This window comes from Camelina sativa, chromosome 2, assembly GCF_030686135.1.
Source record: "Camelina sativa cultivar CO46 ecotype springtype chromosome 2, ASM3068613v1".
NCBI lineage: Eukaryota > Viridiplantae > Streptophyta > Magnoliopsida > Brassicales > Brassicaceae > Camelina > Camelina sativa.
In genome coordinates, this window is record NC_141881.1 from 29800236 (window position 1) to 29819029 (window position 18794).

The 18794-nt window shown below is 36.7% G+C and overlaps 6 protein-coding genes and 1 pseudogene across 7 annotated transcripts; 3 read left to right on the forward strand and 4 right to left on the reverse strand.

Annotated features, from left to right (window-relative positions):
• Nucleotides 1-1882: 1882 nt before the first annotated feature.
• LOC104757277 (fatty alcohol:caffeoyl-CoA acyltransferase pseudogene) lies at nt 1883-3430 on the forward strand (annotated as a pseudogene).
• A 173-nt stretch (nt 3431-3603) lies between these two features.
• Nucleotides 3604-5755, forward strand: LOC104741497 (glutamate-1-semialdehyde 2,1-aminomutase 1, chloroplastic). The gene is made up of 3 exons (XM_087492178.1): nt 3604-3957; nt 4145-4963; nt 5075-5755. Exons 1-3 carry the CDS (start codon nt 3778-3780, stop codon nt 5495-5497), a joined length of 1422 nt encoding a protein of 473 aa, XP_087348304.1. The 5' UTR covers nt 3604-3777; the 3' UTR covers nt 5498-5755.
• A 158-nt stretch (nt 5756-5913) lies between these two features.
• Nucleotides 5914-7430, forward strand: LOC104741513 (putative inactive flavonol synthase 2). Its single transcript, XM_010462398.2, has 3 exons — nt 5914-6405; nt 6677-7004; nt 7099-7430. The coding sequence occupies exons 1-3, from the start codon at nt 6026-6028 to the stop codon at nt 7312-7314; spliced, it is 924 nt and encodes a 307-aa protein (XP_010460700.1). The 5' UTR covers nt 5914-6025; the 3' UTR covers nt 7315-7430.
• A 102-nt stretch (nt 7431-7532) lies between these two features.
• LOC104741522 (putative flavonol synthase 5) lies at nt 7533-9784 on the reverse strand. Of its 2 annotated transcripts, none has more exons than XM_010462409.3 (3): nt 8579-9784; nt 8129-8450; nt 7533-8006 (listed from the first exon to the last, which is right to left on the reverse strand). In XM_010462409.3, exons 1-3 carry the CDS (start codon nt 8998-9000, stop codon nt 7752-7754), a joined length of 999 nt encoding a protein of 332 aa, XP_010460711.1. In that variant the 5' UTR covers nt 9001-9784; the 3' UTR covers nt 7533-7751. The 2 variants fall into 2 exon arrangements, with proteins under 2 accessions (XP_010460711.1, XP_087348308.1); XM_087492182.1 differs by having other exon boundaries at nt 7533-8053; nt 8579-9663.
• A 1620-nt stretch (nt 9785-11404) lies between these two features.
• LOC104741531 (flavonol synthase 3-like) lies at nt 11405-13112 on the reverse strand. Its single transcript, XM_010462419.3, has 3 exons — nt 12415-13112; nt 11956-12283; nt 11405-11834 (listed from the first exon to the last, which is right to left on the reverse strand). Exons 1-3 carry the CDS (start codon nt 12798-12800, stop codon nt 11616-11618), a joined length of 933 nt encoding a protein of 310 aa, XP_010460721.1. The 5' UTR covers nt 12801-13112; the 3' UTR covers nt 11405-11615.
• Nucleotides 13113-13973: 861 nt separating this feature from the next.
• LOC104741542 (putative flavonol synthase 5) lies at nt 13974-15779 on the reverse strand. Its single transcript, XM_010462429.3, has 3 exons — nt 15041-15779; nt 14566-14893; nt 13974-14428 (listed from the first exon to the last, which is right to left on the reverse strand). The coding sequence occupies exons 1-3, from the start codon at nt 15442-15444 to the stop codon at nt 14198-14200; spliced, it is 963 nt and encodes a 320-aa protein (XP_010460731.2). The 5' UTR covers nt 15445-15779; the 3' UTR covers nt 13974-14197.
• A 785-nt stretch (nt 15780-16564) lies between these two features.
• Nucleotides 16565-18551, reverse strand: LOC104741553 (putative flavonol synthase 5). The gene is made up of 3 exons (XM_019238365.2): nt 17881-18551; nt 17373-17700; nt 16565-17285 (listed from the first exon to the last, which is right to left on the reverse strand). Exons 1-3 carry the CDS (start codon nt 18294-18296, stop codon nt 17055-17057), a joined length of 975 nt encoding a protein of 324 aa, XP_019093910.1. The 5' UTR covers nt 18297-18551; the 3' UTR covers nt 16565-17054.
• Between the last annotated feature and the right edge of the window lie 243 nt (nt 18552-18794).

Consider the following 18794-nt stretch of genomic DNA (forward strand, 5'->3'; position numbering starts at 1 on the left):
GTCTCATCTAGTGGGCCTTTTGTCATTGACTTACTTACATAATAACTTTTATTTAATACTATTTTATTTATAATATTACTTTTAATCATTTTCTAAACATTTTACCCAATGTGGGATGTTAGAAACTTTTCATTTTAATATACAGTATGTCCGTTTTTTAAATTTCGAACCACAATATATGCATATATATATGGATACAACAATGTCATTACATTATCATTCTTATGAAATCAATGACTTATTTCAAAAAATACTAGTATAGATTTGAACATTTGATTTTCCAATATCTGCAACAGAAATTAATGCATCATAGATATTGATAAAAGAATTTTAGTTAAAATGTTAAAAATAAATTACTAAAACTTCAAATGATAATGATGCACCCGTCTCAATCAAAATCTTTGAAATCTCATAGTGTGAAACTTTCAGTCTTTGACTATAGAGTAGCTTCGTACCCTTCTCGGAGAGAAATGCCTCCCAACAAAAGGAAGAAAGGCAAGTCAAAACCTATATGCCCATGCTTTTATTGAAATGATCCCCGTTAAGACTTTTTTGGAGCTCCTCCATCTGGTTTGGTTTATCTAGGCTCTCATGTAACTTGACTGGTCTTGCAGGATGAGCTCATTGGCACGGCTGAAGAGTGCCAACTGAAGTTACAGAGGGATCAACGAGAAAACTCCCTGGTGAATATATGTATCTTTTAGAGGTTTCCAAATATGAAAAAATTGTTGTTCTTCTTGATCAAAAACATATCCTTGATCCTCTTGACGAAGAGAAGGAAGAAGAAAAAGGAGAGGGAGACGAGGCTGAAAGTGACGAAGAGAAGGAAGAAGAAGAGAAAAAGGATTAAGGTTGGGAGTTTTGATCCTCTTCTCTCAAAATCTGATGTGAAGGAAAGCAGCAATTGTGACACAACTTTTGTTTGAATCAGAGGTAAAATTTAGAGTGTGTCGAATCTTTACTTTGTACTTTGTGTAATCTCTATAGTGAGTCTGACTCTGATTATGTAGTTTAAGTGTCTTTTTATTCTTGTGTAGCTGTTACCTGTTAGGTTTATTAATCCTTGTTTTATTTGATAGCCAGATACTGTGGGGAATTTTACTTCTTTGTTTTACCGATTTGTGGCTTGTTGTATCATGAACGGAATGGTGAACTTGAAAGTTGAAACTTTTGTAGGTTAAAAAAAAAAAAGAATTACCTGATGAAAGTTTTGGATTTGATGGAGAAGTAAATTCAGTTTTTCTTGACGCCAAGTTACATTCAATAAACAAAACTATAGCCTATAGGGATGGTACAACTAATGCTATTTATTTATACAATATTCTACTGATGCTACTAAATCACAATATATCGAAAGAATCGTTACATTTAAAGAAAAGCTATCATCCAAATGCGACCTTGTTTATGAACTGAACGTAATCAACATAATAGACCCCTTTACATAGACTTCTCACTTCTGCGGTTTAAACAAAATTACACTAGATAAAATTTTGAGTTTTTGAAATAGCGGCATCACATTCGCCCAATTTTAGATGGGATCAGTCTGGTAAAAAAAAACAAACGATCAGTCAACCTATCATTTTTAACAGTGACTTTAGTAATGCATGCAAGATTATTTTGAACCAAGCTTAATTACATAGTCAGTTCTATTTGACCGATCAAACTGGTCACAACACCTCTAATCATACCAGATTTTAAAAGTATTCAAGTCGTCAGATTAACATGTGTTCCTCAAGACGTCTTTCGCTCGCTCTCTCTTTTCTTTCTTCTACCATTTGCTGAAATCTTTGCTTGTACCATAATTAACCTCAAACCCTAGCCTCTACTTAACCCCTTTCATAAAATTCTCCTAGAAAATTAAATCTATCCTCAATTCTCCAAAACTACATCTTTAGAGTTTTCTTTACCGAAGATATATACCCTGATTCCTTGAAAAATGGCCGACTCATTCGAGCTCATTGTAACCCGAAAGGAACCTGTTCTTGTCTCTCCAGGCTCTGAAACTCCGAAAGGTCTTTATCTCTCAAATCTTGATCAAAACATCGCTATCATCGTCAAAACTTTCTACTACTTCAAATCAAACTCAAGATCCAACGAGGAATCCTATGAAGTTATCAAGAAGTCACTCTCCGAGGTTCTTGTTAATTCACTACTATCCTGCCGCCGGGAGACTCACGATCAGCCCCGAAGGAAAGATCGCTGTGGATTGCACTGGAGAAGGAGTTGTCGTGGTGGAAGCTGATGCCAATTGTGGGATAGAAAAGATAAAGAAGGCTATGTCGGAGATTGATCAACCAGAGACTCTTGAAAAGCTGGTTTACGACGTTCCCGGTACTCAGGAATATTCTTGAGATCCCTCCCGTGGTTGTTCAGGTGAGGAGTTTGATTACTATTTTTGGTTGCTGTTTTTGTGTGAGTGAACGAACATGACCTATACTAGGTTGGTCCGATATTGGTTTCAAATAAGTATATTATATAGTAGGAGTGTTAAATATTGATTCATTATCATGCATATGCATAAATACGCTAATTAATAATAAGAAAGAAAACCCATATATAATATTATTCCCACTAACAAATACATAATTTTTTAGTCAAATCCAAATTGACGATTTAGAAGATTATTGTGAATGTCGACCAAATAATTTATCAGGATTATTATTTGCCAATATGTAAATCAACATATAATGTTTGGATATACTCTTGTTTTCTTGGGGCAGAACATTCGTTAATACGACTGAATTAATCATTTTTAGTTGATCGCATATATATATATTGTATACTATGCTTCCATACAACTTAATTTTGTTTGGTTTGTTAGGTAACAAATTTCAAATGTGGAGGATTCGTGCTAGGACTAGGCATGAACCACAATATGTTCGATGGTATCGCAGCCAAGGAGTTCCTCAACTCTTGGGCCGAGACTGCTCGTGGCCTTCCTCTCTCTCTTCCACCTTTCTTGGACCGCACACTTCTCCGACCACAAACTCCACCAAAGATCGATTTCCCACACAACGAGTTCGAGGACCTACAAGGCCGTTCCGGAACTTCCTAAAGGATACTCCGGAAACGGGATTGTGTTCACTTAAGGCGTTACAAAGGCAGGTGAAGTAACCACAAACCCTCTTTCTCATTCTGTGGGTTTGGTTAAAAGCGCCGTTGAAATGGTCAACGACGGTTTCATGAGGTCAGCGATTGATTACTTCAAGGAGACTCGAGCTAGGCCGAGCCTATCACGTCGTGGTCAAAACTGTCGTTTCATACAAAGGATTTCGGTTGGGGTGAACCGGTTGTGTCTGGACCGGTTGGTTTACCTGAGAAGGAAGTGATTCTGTTCTTGCCATGCGGCAGTGACACAAAGAGTATCAATGTGTTGCTTGGACTTCCTGGTTCGGCTATGAAAGTCTTCCAAGGACTTATGGATATATGAATAAATCTTATTCATGCATGGTGTATGTATGTATATCTTTGAATTGATCATAATTTAAAAAACAAATAATGATGAACGATGACGTGTTTTGTGATATTACAAATACTTGTCGTATATAATACTACATTTTAAAATTTCAATTAAATTAAAATACCAGAAATATAAAATAAATTAAAATAAATGATTTGAGAGACTTGGGTAACCCGACCGGGTAAATATAAAAACCCGGTGGGTGGGCATCACCTTATCTTGTTGACTCTTCTCTTCTTCTTCCTCTGAAAATAAAGAAAAGCCCCACCCGCTACATTGGATTCCCAACAACTCCGACCGCGACTTTCAGAGCAAAGATGTCGGCGACGCTTACAGGATCGGGAACTGCTTTAGGTTTTTCGTGCTACTCGAAGATCTTGAAGAAAGCTTCTTCTTCTTCTTTTAACCGATGCTGCATCAAGATGTCTGTTTCCGTCGACGAGAAGAAGAAAAGTTTCACTCTTCAGAAATCAGAGGAAGCTTTCAATGCTGCCAAGGTATATTGATTTCGCCCTTTTCATTTGATTGATTCTAAAATCATTGATTTCGTGAATTATAGTCTCGCCAAAATGATCAATCCTTAGTTCAGGAATGCAAAGTTGTCTCTTTTCGAATTTCAATTAGTTTAGTTTCTTCGTGACTAATGGAAAAAAATGATCTTTTTTTGTTAAATCTCATGAAAAGAATCTAATGCCTGGAGGTGTGAATTCCCCTGTTCGAGCCTTCAAATCTGTTGGTGGTCAACCAGTTTTGATCGATTCAGTTAAAGGCTGTAAGATGTGGGACATTGATGGAAATGAGTACATTGACTACGTTGGATCTTGGGGACCAGCTATTATTGGTCATGCTGATGATGAGGTACTCGCGGCTTTAGCTGAGACGATGAAGAAAGGAACAAGCTTTGGTGCTCCTTGTCTCTTAGAGAATGTTTTAGCTGAGATGGTTATATCAGCTGTTCCAAGCATTGAAATGGTTCGCTTTGTCAACTCTGGTACTGAAGCTTGTATGGGTGTGCTCCGTCTCGCCAGAGCCTTCACTAACAAAGAGAAGTTCATCAAGTTTGAAGGGTGTTACCATGGTCACGCTAACGCTTTCCTTGTTAAAGCTGGTAGTGGTGTTGCTACTTTAGGGCTACCGGACTCACCTGGTGTCCCTAAAGCAGCTACTTCAGATACGTTGACTGCTCCGTACAACGATCTTGAAGCTGTTGAGAAGCTTTTTGCGGCTCATAAAGGCGAGATCTCTGCGGTTATTCTTGAACCTGTTGTTGGTAACTCTGGATTCATCCCTCCTACACCGGAATTCATCAACGGTTTACGCCAGCTGACAAAGGACAACGGTGTTCTTCTCATCTTCGATGAAGTTATGACAGGCTTTCGTTTAGCCTATGGTGGTGCCCAAGAATACTTTGGGATCACGCCTGATCTGACAACTCTTGGAAAAATCATTGGTGGGGGTCTTCCTGTGGGAGCATATGGTGGGAGACGTGATATTATGGAGATGGTGAGTTCTGGCTCTATAACTTATAAGAAGCTTTGAAACTGGGTGGTGGCCGTTCTGTTTTCTGGTTTTGAAAACTATATATAAACAATGTTTGTGTTCTTTTCTTTGTAGGTTGCGCCAGCAGGACCGATGTACCAAGCTGGGACTCTAAGTGGTAATCCACTGGCAATGACCGCAGGGATTCACACTCTAAAGCGGCTACAACAGCCAGGAACATACGAGTATTTGGACAAGATCACAAAGGAGCTAACCAACGGAATCTTAGAAGCAGGAAAGAAAACAGGGCATCCAATGTGCGGTGGTTACATAAGCGGTATGTTCGGTTTCTTTTTCGCAGAAGGACCGGTCTACAACTTTGCAGATGCAAAGAAGAGCGACACCGAAAAGTTTGGTAGGTTTTTCAGGGGAATGTTGGAAGAAGGTGTTTACTTTGCACCGTCTCAGTTCGAGGCCGGGTTTACAAGCTTGGCTCACAGTCCCAAGGATATAGAGTTCACTATTGCTGCGGCCGAGAGGGTCCTCAGTAGGATCTAGAGTGTTCTAGAATCTTCTGTAAGCCAACCCTGAGTGTATCTTTCACAATCTTCTGTTTTGGGGATTGTGTACGGGTTGATGAACGGATGAAATAGCAACTATTGTGTAGTGAGTTGAGTTTTGTTTATCTTTTTGTTTCATCGGTAGTGCTTGGGATTTTTGACTTATGAAATCATCCGTTCCTGTTATTGTAATGGTTTATGATGTTGTGTCCTAATGATTTATTGCTCAAAAATAAATAAATTGATATTTTAGTCATATGTTGTCTCGATGTACACAAACAACTTTTTTTTGTTGTAGTTTTTGATTTAATAATATATAAAGAATTTCAAGTTGCTTATGGTAGTGGGTGATCATAATCTTAGTAACGTGAATGTATATGTAATAAAATAAACAAAAGTTGCATAAAAGTTAGTAGATTAGGTGGTGTATACTGTGACTGGACATGGCCTGTGCTGCTACTCATCACAAACTTCCACAAATTTCCACACTTATACCTCTCACCTTCCATTATTTTCAGCGACAATAATGGAGGTCGAGAGAGACCAACACACATCTCTTCTGGCCGAGACGATCCCAATAGTCGATCTAAGCAACCTTGACGAAGAGCAAGTGTCTCGTGCGGTGGTGAAAGCGAGCGAAGAGTGGGGGATCTTTCACGTGGTTAATCATGGAATCCCGATGGAACTGATAGGGCGGTTGAAGGACGTTGGTGCACAGTTCTTTGATCTCCCGGAGACGGAGAAGAATGCCGTAGCCAAACAAGCTGGCTCCAAAGACTTCGAAGGTTACACCACGAATCTCAAGTATGTCAAAGGAGAAGTTTGGACCGAGAATCTTTTTCACAGAATCTGGCCACCTTCGTGTATCAATTTTAGTTACTGGCCCAAAAATCCTCCTCAGTACAGGTATTAACTAATATTTGGCTACAAATTTATTGTATCGTTAGGGAACAAATAGCATAGGCTAAATTAGTTTAAGATCTAAATGTTTACGTTGAATTTTGAAAGAAATAATTGAAATGTATGTCATATAAATATAATAAGAGTTACTCTATGATTTAATAGTAAAAAGTATTTGAGCTAAAAAAATTTACATTTTCAAAACATGAAACATTATAAAATAAAATAATTTTAGCCATTTATCATCCGTTTGATTGTTGGGACATGACGATTATAGGGAAGTGATCGAGGAGTACACAAAGGAGACTAAGAAGCTATCAGAGAGGGTTTTGGGGTATTTATCAGAGGGACTAGGGCTACCACGTGAGGCCTTAATACAAGGTCTTGGCGGCGACTCGACCGAGTATGTAATGAGGATCAACAACTATCCTCCTGACCCCAAACCGGATTTGACTCTGGGAGTACCTGAGCACACTGATATCATTGGGATCGCAATCATCGTCACCAATGAAGTTTCAGGGCTCCAAATTTTCAAGGACGATCGCTGGTTCGATGTCCATTACATTCCCACTGCCATAACCATCAACATTGGCGATCAGATTCTGGTTTGTTTGTCTCCTAATGATTTAATGATAATTTAATGATACATCTCTATATCAGTTGATTTTTAAAATAATCAATTTTTGTGGAATTTTGTAGAGGCTGAGCAATGGCAAGTACAAGAACGTGTTGCATAGAGCAATAGTGGATAAGGAAAAGAAGAGGATGTCATGGCCGATTTTTGTGGATGCTAATCCTGATGTGGTCATTGGACCGTTGCCGGAGCTAATTACCGGCGATAATCCCGCTAAGTTCAAGCCTATTACATGCAAGGACTTTAAGTACCGTAGACTCCTTAAACTTCCAGTCGAGTGAACTCAAATATAATGATGAGTCTTGTGTGTTTACTTCATATTGTTAAAATTTTTGAATAATGGGCATGTAAAAGATAATACTATATTACTACTAGAAGAATACCCGCATTAATTACACTCAAACGTATTTTTATACATACTTTTTAAACATCATTGAATCTAGAAATATATTGAGTAGTAGTAGACAAAATAAACAATAAATCAAAGCAGAACAAATAATGCGGTTAAAACATTACAATTCAAATTTGATTATATGAAAATGTACAACACACAACATACACAATGCTGTAAATTGATTATTAGAGGAAAACGTCAACACTCATTATTAGCTAAAGCAGACGCAATATATAACCCAAGAAAGAACCAATAACTCATGATATCCTCTCTCATCTCTTTTTGGTTATGAAACTCCAAAGAGGTGGATTGAGGGATTCTTTGTTAATGGGTTTTCAGAAGAGTGGATTCTTTATTATATAACTTGTCGAGCGCCCAGTTTTGCATCGTTTGGTGCAAATAGTCTTGATAAACTAAAGTCTCGAATTTTGGAGGATTCTCGTCTCCCGTAAGCTCAGGCAAAGGTCCGACCAACAAATCATGCCTAGGCGAAACAAAAACAGGCCAAGAAATCCTCAATCTTTCCTTATCCGACTTCGCTCTGTGAAGCACGTTCTTGAACCTCCCGTTGCTAATCCTCTGCAGTTTATTTGAATCCACAAATCAACCCCTAAACGTTCCCAAACCTAACCTAATATATATATTTTCTTTATCATAATAACTTAAGAATAGAAAAAAAAAAACAGAATCAATAAGAGTACCATAAGTTGATCGCCGATGAAAACAACCATAGCGGAGTTGATATACTCAACGTCAAACCATTGTTCGTTTTTGAATACTTGAAGTCCAGGAACCTCATTGGGGATGAGAAGTGTGATTGCCCCTAGATCAGTATGCGCCGCCGAACCTCCTATTGCTTTTGGAGACGGCGGATAGTAATTAACCCTAATCAAATACTCTGCCTTTTCCCCACCTAAACTTTGCGTCAACGCCACTGACGGTAACCCTAATCCTTCTGATAACAAACCAAGAATTTTCTCTGTTAGTTTCTTCACATGCCTTGTGTACTCCTCATTCACCTCCCTGAAACCGTCACGTCCCAATATATCAACCAAAAGACAACTTTTGACTTTGAGATTTAATTTGTTATGAAATAAATTATAACCTAAAAACATGAGTTAGTCTACCATTATATTAGGAAAAGTACGTACCTGTATTGGGGAGGATTCTTAGGCCAATACTTATAGTTGATGATTGAGGGTGGGGAGAGTCTGTGAAGCAGATGTTCGTCCCAAGACTTACCACCTTCTAGATAGTTCTTCTTGTATCCTTCAATGCCTTCATCTTTCGCCACTGCTTCCTTTTCTGCCTCCGGGAGGTCGTAAAACTGCTTCCCAACCACTTGCAGCTGCCGCAATAGCTCCGTTGGAATCCCGTGGTTAACCACCTGAAAAATTCCCCACTCGACACTCGCTTTCGTCACCTGACGCACCAGTAATTCCTCATCAGAAACGCTTAGATCAACGACGGGAATGTCCAGTTCCATGCTTGCCCCAAGAGTTGGGCTCGCCAATTGCTTACGCAAAGACGGGAGAGACGAAGAAGATGTGTTGTGTTTTCTCTCGTCTTCCATGGCTTCACTCTAGTGTCCAAGTTGGTTTTTCTTATATGTGATAGATGTGAGAAGGAGAAGAGAAGCATTAAATTAAAGGAGAAGATAATATTTTTGGAACGAGAATGTGTTGTGGTTTCTCTCGTTTCAAATATGTCAAAGGAGAAGTTAATTTGGACCGATAAAATTTTGTGGAATTTGGTAGAGGCTAAGCAGTGGCAAGTACAAGAATGTGTTGCATAGAGCGATAGTAGATAAGGAAAAGCAGAGGATGTCATAGCCTGTTTCTGTGGATGCTAATTCGGATGTGGTCATCATCAGATCATTGCTGGAGCAAATTGTTGGAGATATATAATCCTGCTAAGTTCAGGCCTATATTACATGCAAAGACTTAAGTACCGTAGGCCCCTTAAACTTCCATTCGAGTGAACTCCAATATTATCAGTCTTGTATGTTTACTACATATTTCTAAAATTTTGAATAACAGGCATATAAAAATATATACAGTATATTACTAGGAAAATACCCGCATTCCGCTGAAATATATTTTTAAAATATCATTGAATCTAGAAAGTAATATTGTATTGTAGCTATACATGATTAAACAAAAAAAAACGATAATGAGAATGACCATTAATTTTTTTCTACAAGGAAAATGAAAAAGTGGCTTCTCTCTTGTTTTGTCATTTTGTTTGGTAATAGTACTGTGTTGTCAAATAGGTTGATTAGATGATGACAAAAAAATTTTTGTAAGCAAGCATTAATGGATAAGTATGGTAAGATTTTGTTGGGCTGAAGATGATTCGAACTTTCGAAGTTTGGAAGCTGATGGCTATATATTAAGATCTGAAAGCACCACCATGTGACATTTGGATTATGTGATAATGGCCCAACAAAAGAATCTTGTAACTACAATAATTGTAATAGCGTAAAGATGAGAATTCGATTCTCAACAACTCTTTCTCCCACATTTTATAATTTTTTTCTGAAAAATTATTTTCACATAGTAACTGGTTTTTATTTTTCTTAAAATAAACAAATAAATTAAATTATATATTGAAATAATATATTTGACAGATTTTGAAAAACAAAACAACATTGTCAGCAATCATTAGTTAGCAAGTGGGGAGATTTCGTTGGGTTAAAAAGTAATATGATTCTTGAAACACCACGCGCTGACATTTGGATTATGTGATAATGGTCCGACATTAAAAAGTTGTAACCACACAATAATTGTACTAGCGCCTAACTTTATAGGTGGTCGTAACTATTTGGAACGTACATAAATTATTGCGCATCTCTTGAAAGTGACTGAGTTCTGCCTACCAAAAAATCCAAACATTGGTTTGCCTTGGTAAATCATTAGAAGCTCTGGAATTTCAATTTGTATTGTAGATTTGTAGTTCTGGAAATGAATTACCAAGCAAGATTATGTAAAAATGTTGTGCTTTAACTTCAACCAAGATAATTCTTTCTTTTTCCTATTTTTTATTTTTATATGTAAAATGAGATTACCAACCAAAAAAATCATTTTTTCTTCTTTTCTATACTGTCATTCTTCGGCGCTATGTTTTACTTGGCTACAAGCGAACCAAAAAAGAGACTGCTTTACACATGTTTATACTAATTTTTTTTTTTGTCAAACTAAATAATAAAACTGGATTTGTTTAACAAAAACACTAAAAGTTGTAAAAATATTAAAGATCGTTATATTTTTATTTTGTGAAAATGATTCTTCTTGCAATTTTACTTGCTTATCATTCCTTTAGAAGACATCTTACTAAAAAAAATATCAAAAATTAGCATAAACAAAGTATGGAAACAAACATAAATAAGAAACACAACGTTAAAACTATGTTATAGAGAATCACAACAAAGACAGAAAGTTTACCTAATAAAATCTAAATTTAGAAGATGAACCAAGGAAGTGAAGGTGAGAACAATTAGCATAAACAAAGAGAATATTTGGGATTCAAACCAATGAAGTGAAGGTGAGAATTAACTAAACACTACCACTAGACTAAATATACTTTAAGAATTATAGGGCCAAAATATGTTTAATAAATAAGCGGGCGCAAGCAAGTGCTTGCTTCGCTTGTATCTGTGGCCGGCTCTGCTTGTATAAGGATCCTGTCCGAGACCGACATGATTTGGTCTAGGAATTAGGAAGAAAGAACTTACAAGTCTTGGTTTAAATTTCAAGACTAATCTCACGTGGAAATTTAAAATTAGCAAAAATTAAAATCCACGTAAAATCCATGAATTTACGTGAAGAAAGATAGCAAAAATTTTGTCTCAAATAATTGGGAAAAATGAAACGTGAAAGAGTTTGTCCAAAAATAAAAAAAAAGGAAACGTGAAAGCTATCGAATAACAACACTTACCTGAGAGCTAAAAAAACAAAATAGTAAACGAGAGATCAACGTAGATAAAATAATGCGATTAAAACGTTACAATCCAAATTTGATTATTTTAAAATACGTACAACACACCACAAACACAATGCTGAGATTGATAAATTATATAGAAAAATAACTTCAACACTCATTATTAAAGCAGACGCAATAACCCAATAAGGAAACTATATATTGGTCATCCATCTAATTTCATCTATTTTTGGTTATGAGATTTTCTTCTCAATCAAGAGTAAGCCAATTAAGCTTACGAAATTTGTAATCTTTGTAGACGTAAGACTTAAATTTGGGAGCACCATCCTCGCCGGAAATTAGCTCCGGCAAAGGTCCGTAGACATGATCAAGGTTAGATTCCACAAAAACCGGCCACGAGATTCTCGTCTTCTCCTTATCCCTCGTCGCTCTATGCTGCACACTCTTATACTTCCCATTGCTCATCCTCTGCAATATCCACAATTCCAAAAATAATATATATGGAACGTCTTTAAAAACACATGCATGGTTTATAAACATAATGGCTAACTAACTAACTATGGTCTATCAAGTTCATAAACTTTCTTACTAGGAATTGATCACCAATGATGACGATGATACCAGAAGTGGTATACTTTGTATCTATCCAGTGGTCATCTTTGAACACCTGGAGTCCTAAGGCCTCATTAGCGACCAAAAGTGTGATACCATTGATATCGGAGTGACCAGGAACTCCAAGGACTAAATCCATATCCGGACACGGCGGATAGTAATTGATCTTCATCAGATACTCCACCGTTTCGCCGCCTAGACCTTCCTTCAACGCCTCACGCTGTAACCCTAATCCTTCTGATAACCATTCCATGATTTTCTCTGCTAGCTTCTTCATGTGACTTGCGTACTCCTCATTCACCTCCCTGTCATAACCCGCGCGTGGTAAAAAAGTTATTGTTTTTAAAGATTTAGTCTAAGTTTTATAAACATGTAACTTAATTAAGAGTAAGACCGATATATATATTAGCAATGAGTGGATCGATCTTATATATACCTGTATTCCGGAGGGTTTTTAGGCCAGAATCTGTAGTTAACTTTCGATGGTGGCCAGAGCCTGTGAAAGAGATGATCGACCCATGCGTTTCTAGCTACATCTTCGTACTTGGTCATGTATCCTTCTATGTCCATGGAGTCTTCTGGCTTTGCTACGGCTTGCTTCTCCGACTCCGGAAGCTCAAAGAACTGTGATCCCACTTCTTGCAACCGTCTTATCAGCTCCGTTGGGATTCCGTGGTTAACCACCTGAAAAATCCCCCACTCTTCGCTCGCTTTTACAACCGCACGTGCCACAAGCTTTTCATCCTGGTTACTTAGATCAATGACGGGGATGTCCGGCGAAGAAATGCCTTGGTTTGTATTTATCTCCATTGTGGTTTCCATTGTGGAAATAATGGCGGATTTGGATCGTAATATAACTTAATGGTTTAGAGACTTAAGTTGATCAGAGAGAGAAGTTGCAGTATGAGTTTACATAGGGGAGAGGTGGCGTATGATTGGGGTTTCCTGTTGTTCGTGGGACACTGCTTGCGCTAATATATAACTTTAATTGACAACGTTAAAACTAATACATCAAGTTAAACTGAATAAGCATGTAGATTAACCTAATAAGTAAGTAGATTATATTTGAATGCAACATCAATCAGATGTTTTAACTTCTAAATAATTGGTTATTTCCCTCAATATTGAATTCCTACCGACTTCTAAGAAATGAAAAGAAAATAATATGAAATTAATATAATAATGGTATCATCCTCGTAATATCAGAGTCGGACCAAGGAAATTGGGAACCCTATACAAATTAAGAGGAAGTTTCACTTTTCCTTGGTAAAATGACATTATACTTTTATAATATCAAAACCTACAAAGTAAAAATATACTCTCTGTTTTATATTTTGACACATTTCACACAAATTAAAAAAACATTAAAAATACATATATATATGTTTTTATTTAATAAGTATTTAATGAATTAATTTAGTTATAGATTAAAGATAAATTTATATTTATTAGAAAATCTAATGTAAAAAATACATTAGAAATATAAAATAATGCATTGGAATTGTAAAATGACACTCTTTGTGAAACAAAGAAAATTTTTTAAAATAATGTTTTTTATAAAATAGAGGGATTATCATTTAACAAAAAATCTTGTACTAAAAACATATATAAACTATAAAATCTTTTTTAAAAACTAACAAAAACTTTTTACATGTGTTCAAGTCAACACAGTCATAGCCTAGTGCATTAGTTTTTTTTTTTTTTTTTTTTTGGAAAAAGGTCATAGCGCACTTAGTTACACAAAAAAAATATAAAAATAGGTATTGAACTATTTTATCGACACAGAAAGAATTTTTTAGGATACAGTGTAACATCGTGTATCTCGTTCTCGATCGTGCATTAATCACAATGTGTGGATGACATATTTTTTTTAATTTCATTGAGAACTATAACTGAGAGAGTCCTTACTGAGTTAATTTTAATTTTATTATTTTATATTTCTTTTATATACGTAAACAACAAATACCCTAAAATAACATTAAAATAGACAAATTATGTGTTAATTGTGAGAACTATCATTTATTATGTGTCCAAAAACACTTTAAGACAAAATTAAAAACAATAATCATTTGAACAGAAAGACGATTTATGAACTGTATAGCTTGTCGACCGCCCATTTCTCAAAGATCTGGTGCAAATAATCATTTGAACTGGACAGTTCATCATAATTAATTTATTGAAGGATTCTTTGTTCGCAGGAGTAATTCAATAGAGACGATTTATGAACTGTATAGCTTGTCGACCGCCCATTTCTCAAAGATCTGGTGCAAATAGTCTTTATAAACTACACCCTCGAATTTAGGAGGATTCTCGTCTCCGGTAAGCTCCGGCAAAGGTCCGACCAACAAATCATGCCTAGGCGCAACAAAAACCGGCCACGAAATCCTCACATTCTCCTTATCCAACGTTGCTCTGTGAAGCACGTTCTTGTACCTCCCGTTGCTCATCCTCTGCAATTTATTTTAATTCACAAATCAATTCTCAAACGTTTCCAACTCAATATACTTAAAACAATATATATTTTATCATAATTACTAAATTAAGGACAAACAGAAAAAAAAAAAAAAAATTGAACAGTCAACGAGACCATGAGTTGATCGCCTATGAAAACAACCACAGCTGAGTTGATATACTCAACGTCAAGCCACTGTTCGTCCTTGAAGACTTGAAGTCCAGGAACCTCATTGGGGACGAGGAGTGTGATTGCTCCTACATCCGTGTGCACAGCGGCTCCTATGGCTAAGTCAGATTTTGGAGACGGCTGATAGTAATTGACCCTGATCACATACTCTGCCGTTTCGCCACCTAAATTTTGCAACAACGCCACGGCCGGTAACCCTAGTCCCTCTGATAACCAACCAAGAATTTTCTCTGTTAGCTTCTTCATATGCCTCGTGTACTCCTCATTCACCTCCCTGAAACGGCCATGCCCCAATATATATATCAGCAAAGATCTAACTTTTGAATATGAGTTTTGTTAGGCCGAAATAAATTATAACGTAAAAACATGAATTATTTTGAATTGGTTTTTGGTTTATTATCTAATATTATTAGAAAGGTACCTGTACTGGGGAGGATTCTTAGGCCAATATTTATAATTGATAACAGAGGGTGGGGAGAGTCTGTGACTCAGATGTTCGTCCCAAGCCTTAATACCTTCTAGATAGTTTCTCTTGTACCCTTCAATGTCTTCTTCTTTCGCCACCGCTTCCTTTTCTGCCTCCGGGAGGTCGAAGAATTGTTTTCCAACCACTTGCAGCTGCCGCATCAGATCCGTTGGAATCCCATGGTTAACCACCTGAAAAATTCCCCACTCTTCACTCGCTTTCGTCACCTCACGCACCAGGAACTCTTCATCAGAAACGCTTAGATCAACGACGGGAATGTCCAGTTCCAGGCTTCCCCGAGGAGTTGAGCTCGCCGATTGCTTACACAAAGATGTGTCGTGGTTTCTCTCGTCATCCATGGCTTCACTCTAGTGGCTAAGTTGGTTTTCCTTATATGTGATAGGTCACCTATCAAAGGCAGGTGTGAGCAAAAAGAGGAGATGGCTAGAGGGACTTAAATATTTGAGCTAAATTTTTTTAATCCTATAAACATGTTCAATAAATAGATTATAGCACACTCACTTTAAAAGTAAATTACATTAATTTGAATGTAACATCAATGATATATTTTTTAAACTTCTAAATAATTGGTTATTTCCCTCAATATTATATTCTTACCAACTCTCCAAGAAATGAAAAGAGAATAATATGGTATCATCGTGATTCGTGAGGGAAATAATAGTGCATTAGGTACACGGAAATTATATAAAAATAGGTATTGGACTATTTTAGCTTGGCGACAAATTATAAAGAATTATCCTTCAAATATTTTTAACAAGAATTATTTAGGTTATACGCTAGCTATTTTGTATTATTACTTTTTTCTACAAAAATTATTGCGTGTACTTTAATCATGAGTGTACTACTAGATAACACTTTAACCCTTACTATTATTAAAGTAGACGCAACAAACCCAATAAATAAAAAATGTTTTACTCATTTCTATCGTGTACGTATAAATAATGGTGTAGAGACGTTGATCGGAGGGTAAGTTGCGATAAGATTTGGTATTAATAGGGTTGTAGATGGTGATGCCCTTGATACATAAATATTATCAAATCTAAGTTTGCCCTTCTCGTGGATTTAATTTTTTTTTTTCCGTAAGAAATTGCTTTTTGTCTGATTAAAAAAACACTTTACAATTTTTCAACAAAAAAAAATCACTTCAACGCATACTGTCATACTCTCTTTTGGAATAGAAGATCATTTCATAAGTATGGCCTTTGTTTTACGTCTATTGATGAAAATGTAAGGTAAGACATCACTTACCTTACATTGAAAGAGATTCTGGAAAGTCGTTTTTTATTACTTAGATGTCCAATTTCAACTTACCGATGCAAGTGTTCTAATACAACAAGTTATACTCATCTTATTATTAAGGTTAATTACTACATGTAATAGGTATTGAATTAATTAAGTTGATGACAAAAAAAAAATAAATAGAAAGTATTTAGGGTAGGCTTAACCAAAAAAAAAGTATTTAGGGTAGTTTGTAATATTGCTATTTGATAACAGATAATGTGGTTAAAACATTACAATCCAAATTTAATCATATTAAATTACGAACACGACACGACACATGACACACAATGCTGTAATTTGATAATTAAATAACACTTCAGCACTTATTATTGAAGAAGACGCAATAAACCCAATAAAGAAACAAGTTTTACATGATGAGAAACTCATCTCTGTTTCTCTGTTATGAGATTTTCTTCTCAGTCAAGTCAAGACTAAGCTTCTTCAGCTTACGAGATTTGAAGTGTTTGTAGACGTAAGGCTTAAACTTGGGAGCACTATCGTCGCCAGAAATTAGCTCAAGGCTAGATTCCACAGAAACAGGCCACGAGATTCTCATCTTCGCCTTATCCAAAAAAAAAAAAAAAAGTAGATACGAAAGACTTGGACAGTTCATCATAATTGTATTGAAGGATTCTTTGTTCATGGGATTTTCAGTAGAGAGGATTCTCTATAAACTATATAGCAAGTCGACCTCCCAGTTTTCTATCGTCTGTTGCGAATAGTCTTTAAAAACTAAAGTCTCGAATTTGGGAGGATTCTCGTCTCCTATAAGCTCCGGCAAAGGTCCAACCAACATATCATGCCTAGGGGAAACAAAAACCGGCCACGAAATCCTCAATCTTTCCTTATTCAACGTTGCTCTATGAAGCACGTTCTTGAATCTCCCGTTGGTCATCCTCTGCAATCAATTTGAACCCACAAATCAATATTCCTAAACGTTCCCAAACCTAAATTTTAAAAATATATCTTTTATCAATAAGAGTACCATGAGTTGATCGCCGATGAAAACAACCACAGCTGAGTTGATATACTCAACGTCCAACCATTGTTCGTCCTTGAAGACTTGAAGTCCAGGGACCTCATTGGGGACGAGGAGTGCGAGTGCCCCTATATCGGTGTGCGCCGGGCCTCCTAAGGCTAGTTCTGATTTTGGAGACGGCGGATAGTAATTGATCCTAATCAAATACTCTGCCGTTTCGCCACCTAAACTTTGCGTCAACGCCACGGTTGGTAACCCTAATCCCTCTGATAACCAACCAAGAATTTTTTCAGCTAACTTTTTCATATGCCTTGTGTACTCCTCATTCACCTCCCTGTATATATAACCGCCACGTCCAAAATATCAACAAAAATCCAACTATTGAATTTGACAATTTCTTAAGGAAGCGAAGTTTCACAAAAAAAAAACATGGAGTCATCTACTTAATATATTGCCAAATTGGTTTTTGAAAATTCTAACTCATATTACTATTTTATTAGGAAAGCGTACGTACCTGTATTGGGGAGGATTCTTAGGCCAATATTTATAGTTGATGATAGAGGGTGGGGAGAGTCTGTGAAACAGATGTTCGTCCCAAGCGTCAATGCCTTCTAGATAGTTCCTCTTGTATCCTTCGAAGTCTTCCTCTTTGGCCACGGCTTTCTTTTCTGCCTCCGGGAGGTCGAAAAACTGCTTCCCAACCACTTGAAGCTGCTGCATCAGCTCCGTTGGAATTCCGTGGTTAACCACCTGAAAAACTCCCCATTCTTGGCTCGCTTCCGTCACCTCACGCACCAAAAGCTCTTCATCAGAAACGCTTAGATCAACCACGGGAACGTCGGAGTTTCCTCCCTGAGTTGAGCTCGCCAACTGCTTGCTCGAATATGGGAAAGACGTAGGAGATGTGTTGTGGTTTCTCTCGTCTTGCATGGCTTCACTCTAGTGTCCAAGTTGGTTTTTCCTTATAGTGATAGGTGTGAGAAGGATAAGAGAAGGCTACAAAGGGCTTAAATAGGGTATAAGTACGATCATCTCAATTAATATAATAAATGGGACCAATATTCGGATGTAACATTTTAGAATTACGAATATATCAACAAAAATAAAGACAACTAGTACGTAGTTGGCAAACGCTCCCACACTCTAATAAGTAATTGTTCTCTGGGTTCATCGTATAAATGAAATAAGAGCAAATGCCTACATCACATTGGATATTTAATTAACGGGACAAAGAGTGCATGAATTAGTTTTAAAATGAGTATTCTAAAGAACATAGTTTAGGTAGGTGCTAGGCGCCCAATCATGAACCGTGGTGACTATCTACGAAATTAGACGGTTCTGTTATTAACCAGAGTTAGACGACGTTAGACGGTTTTGACTACATCAACTGGTTATCTTCTAGAAGTAAACCTCATAGACAGTCATCCT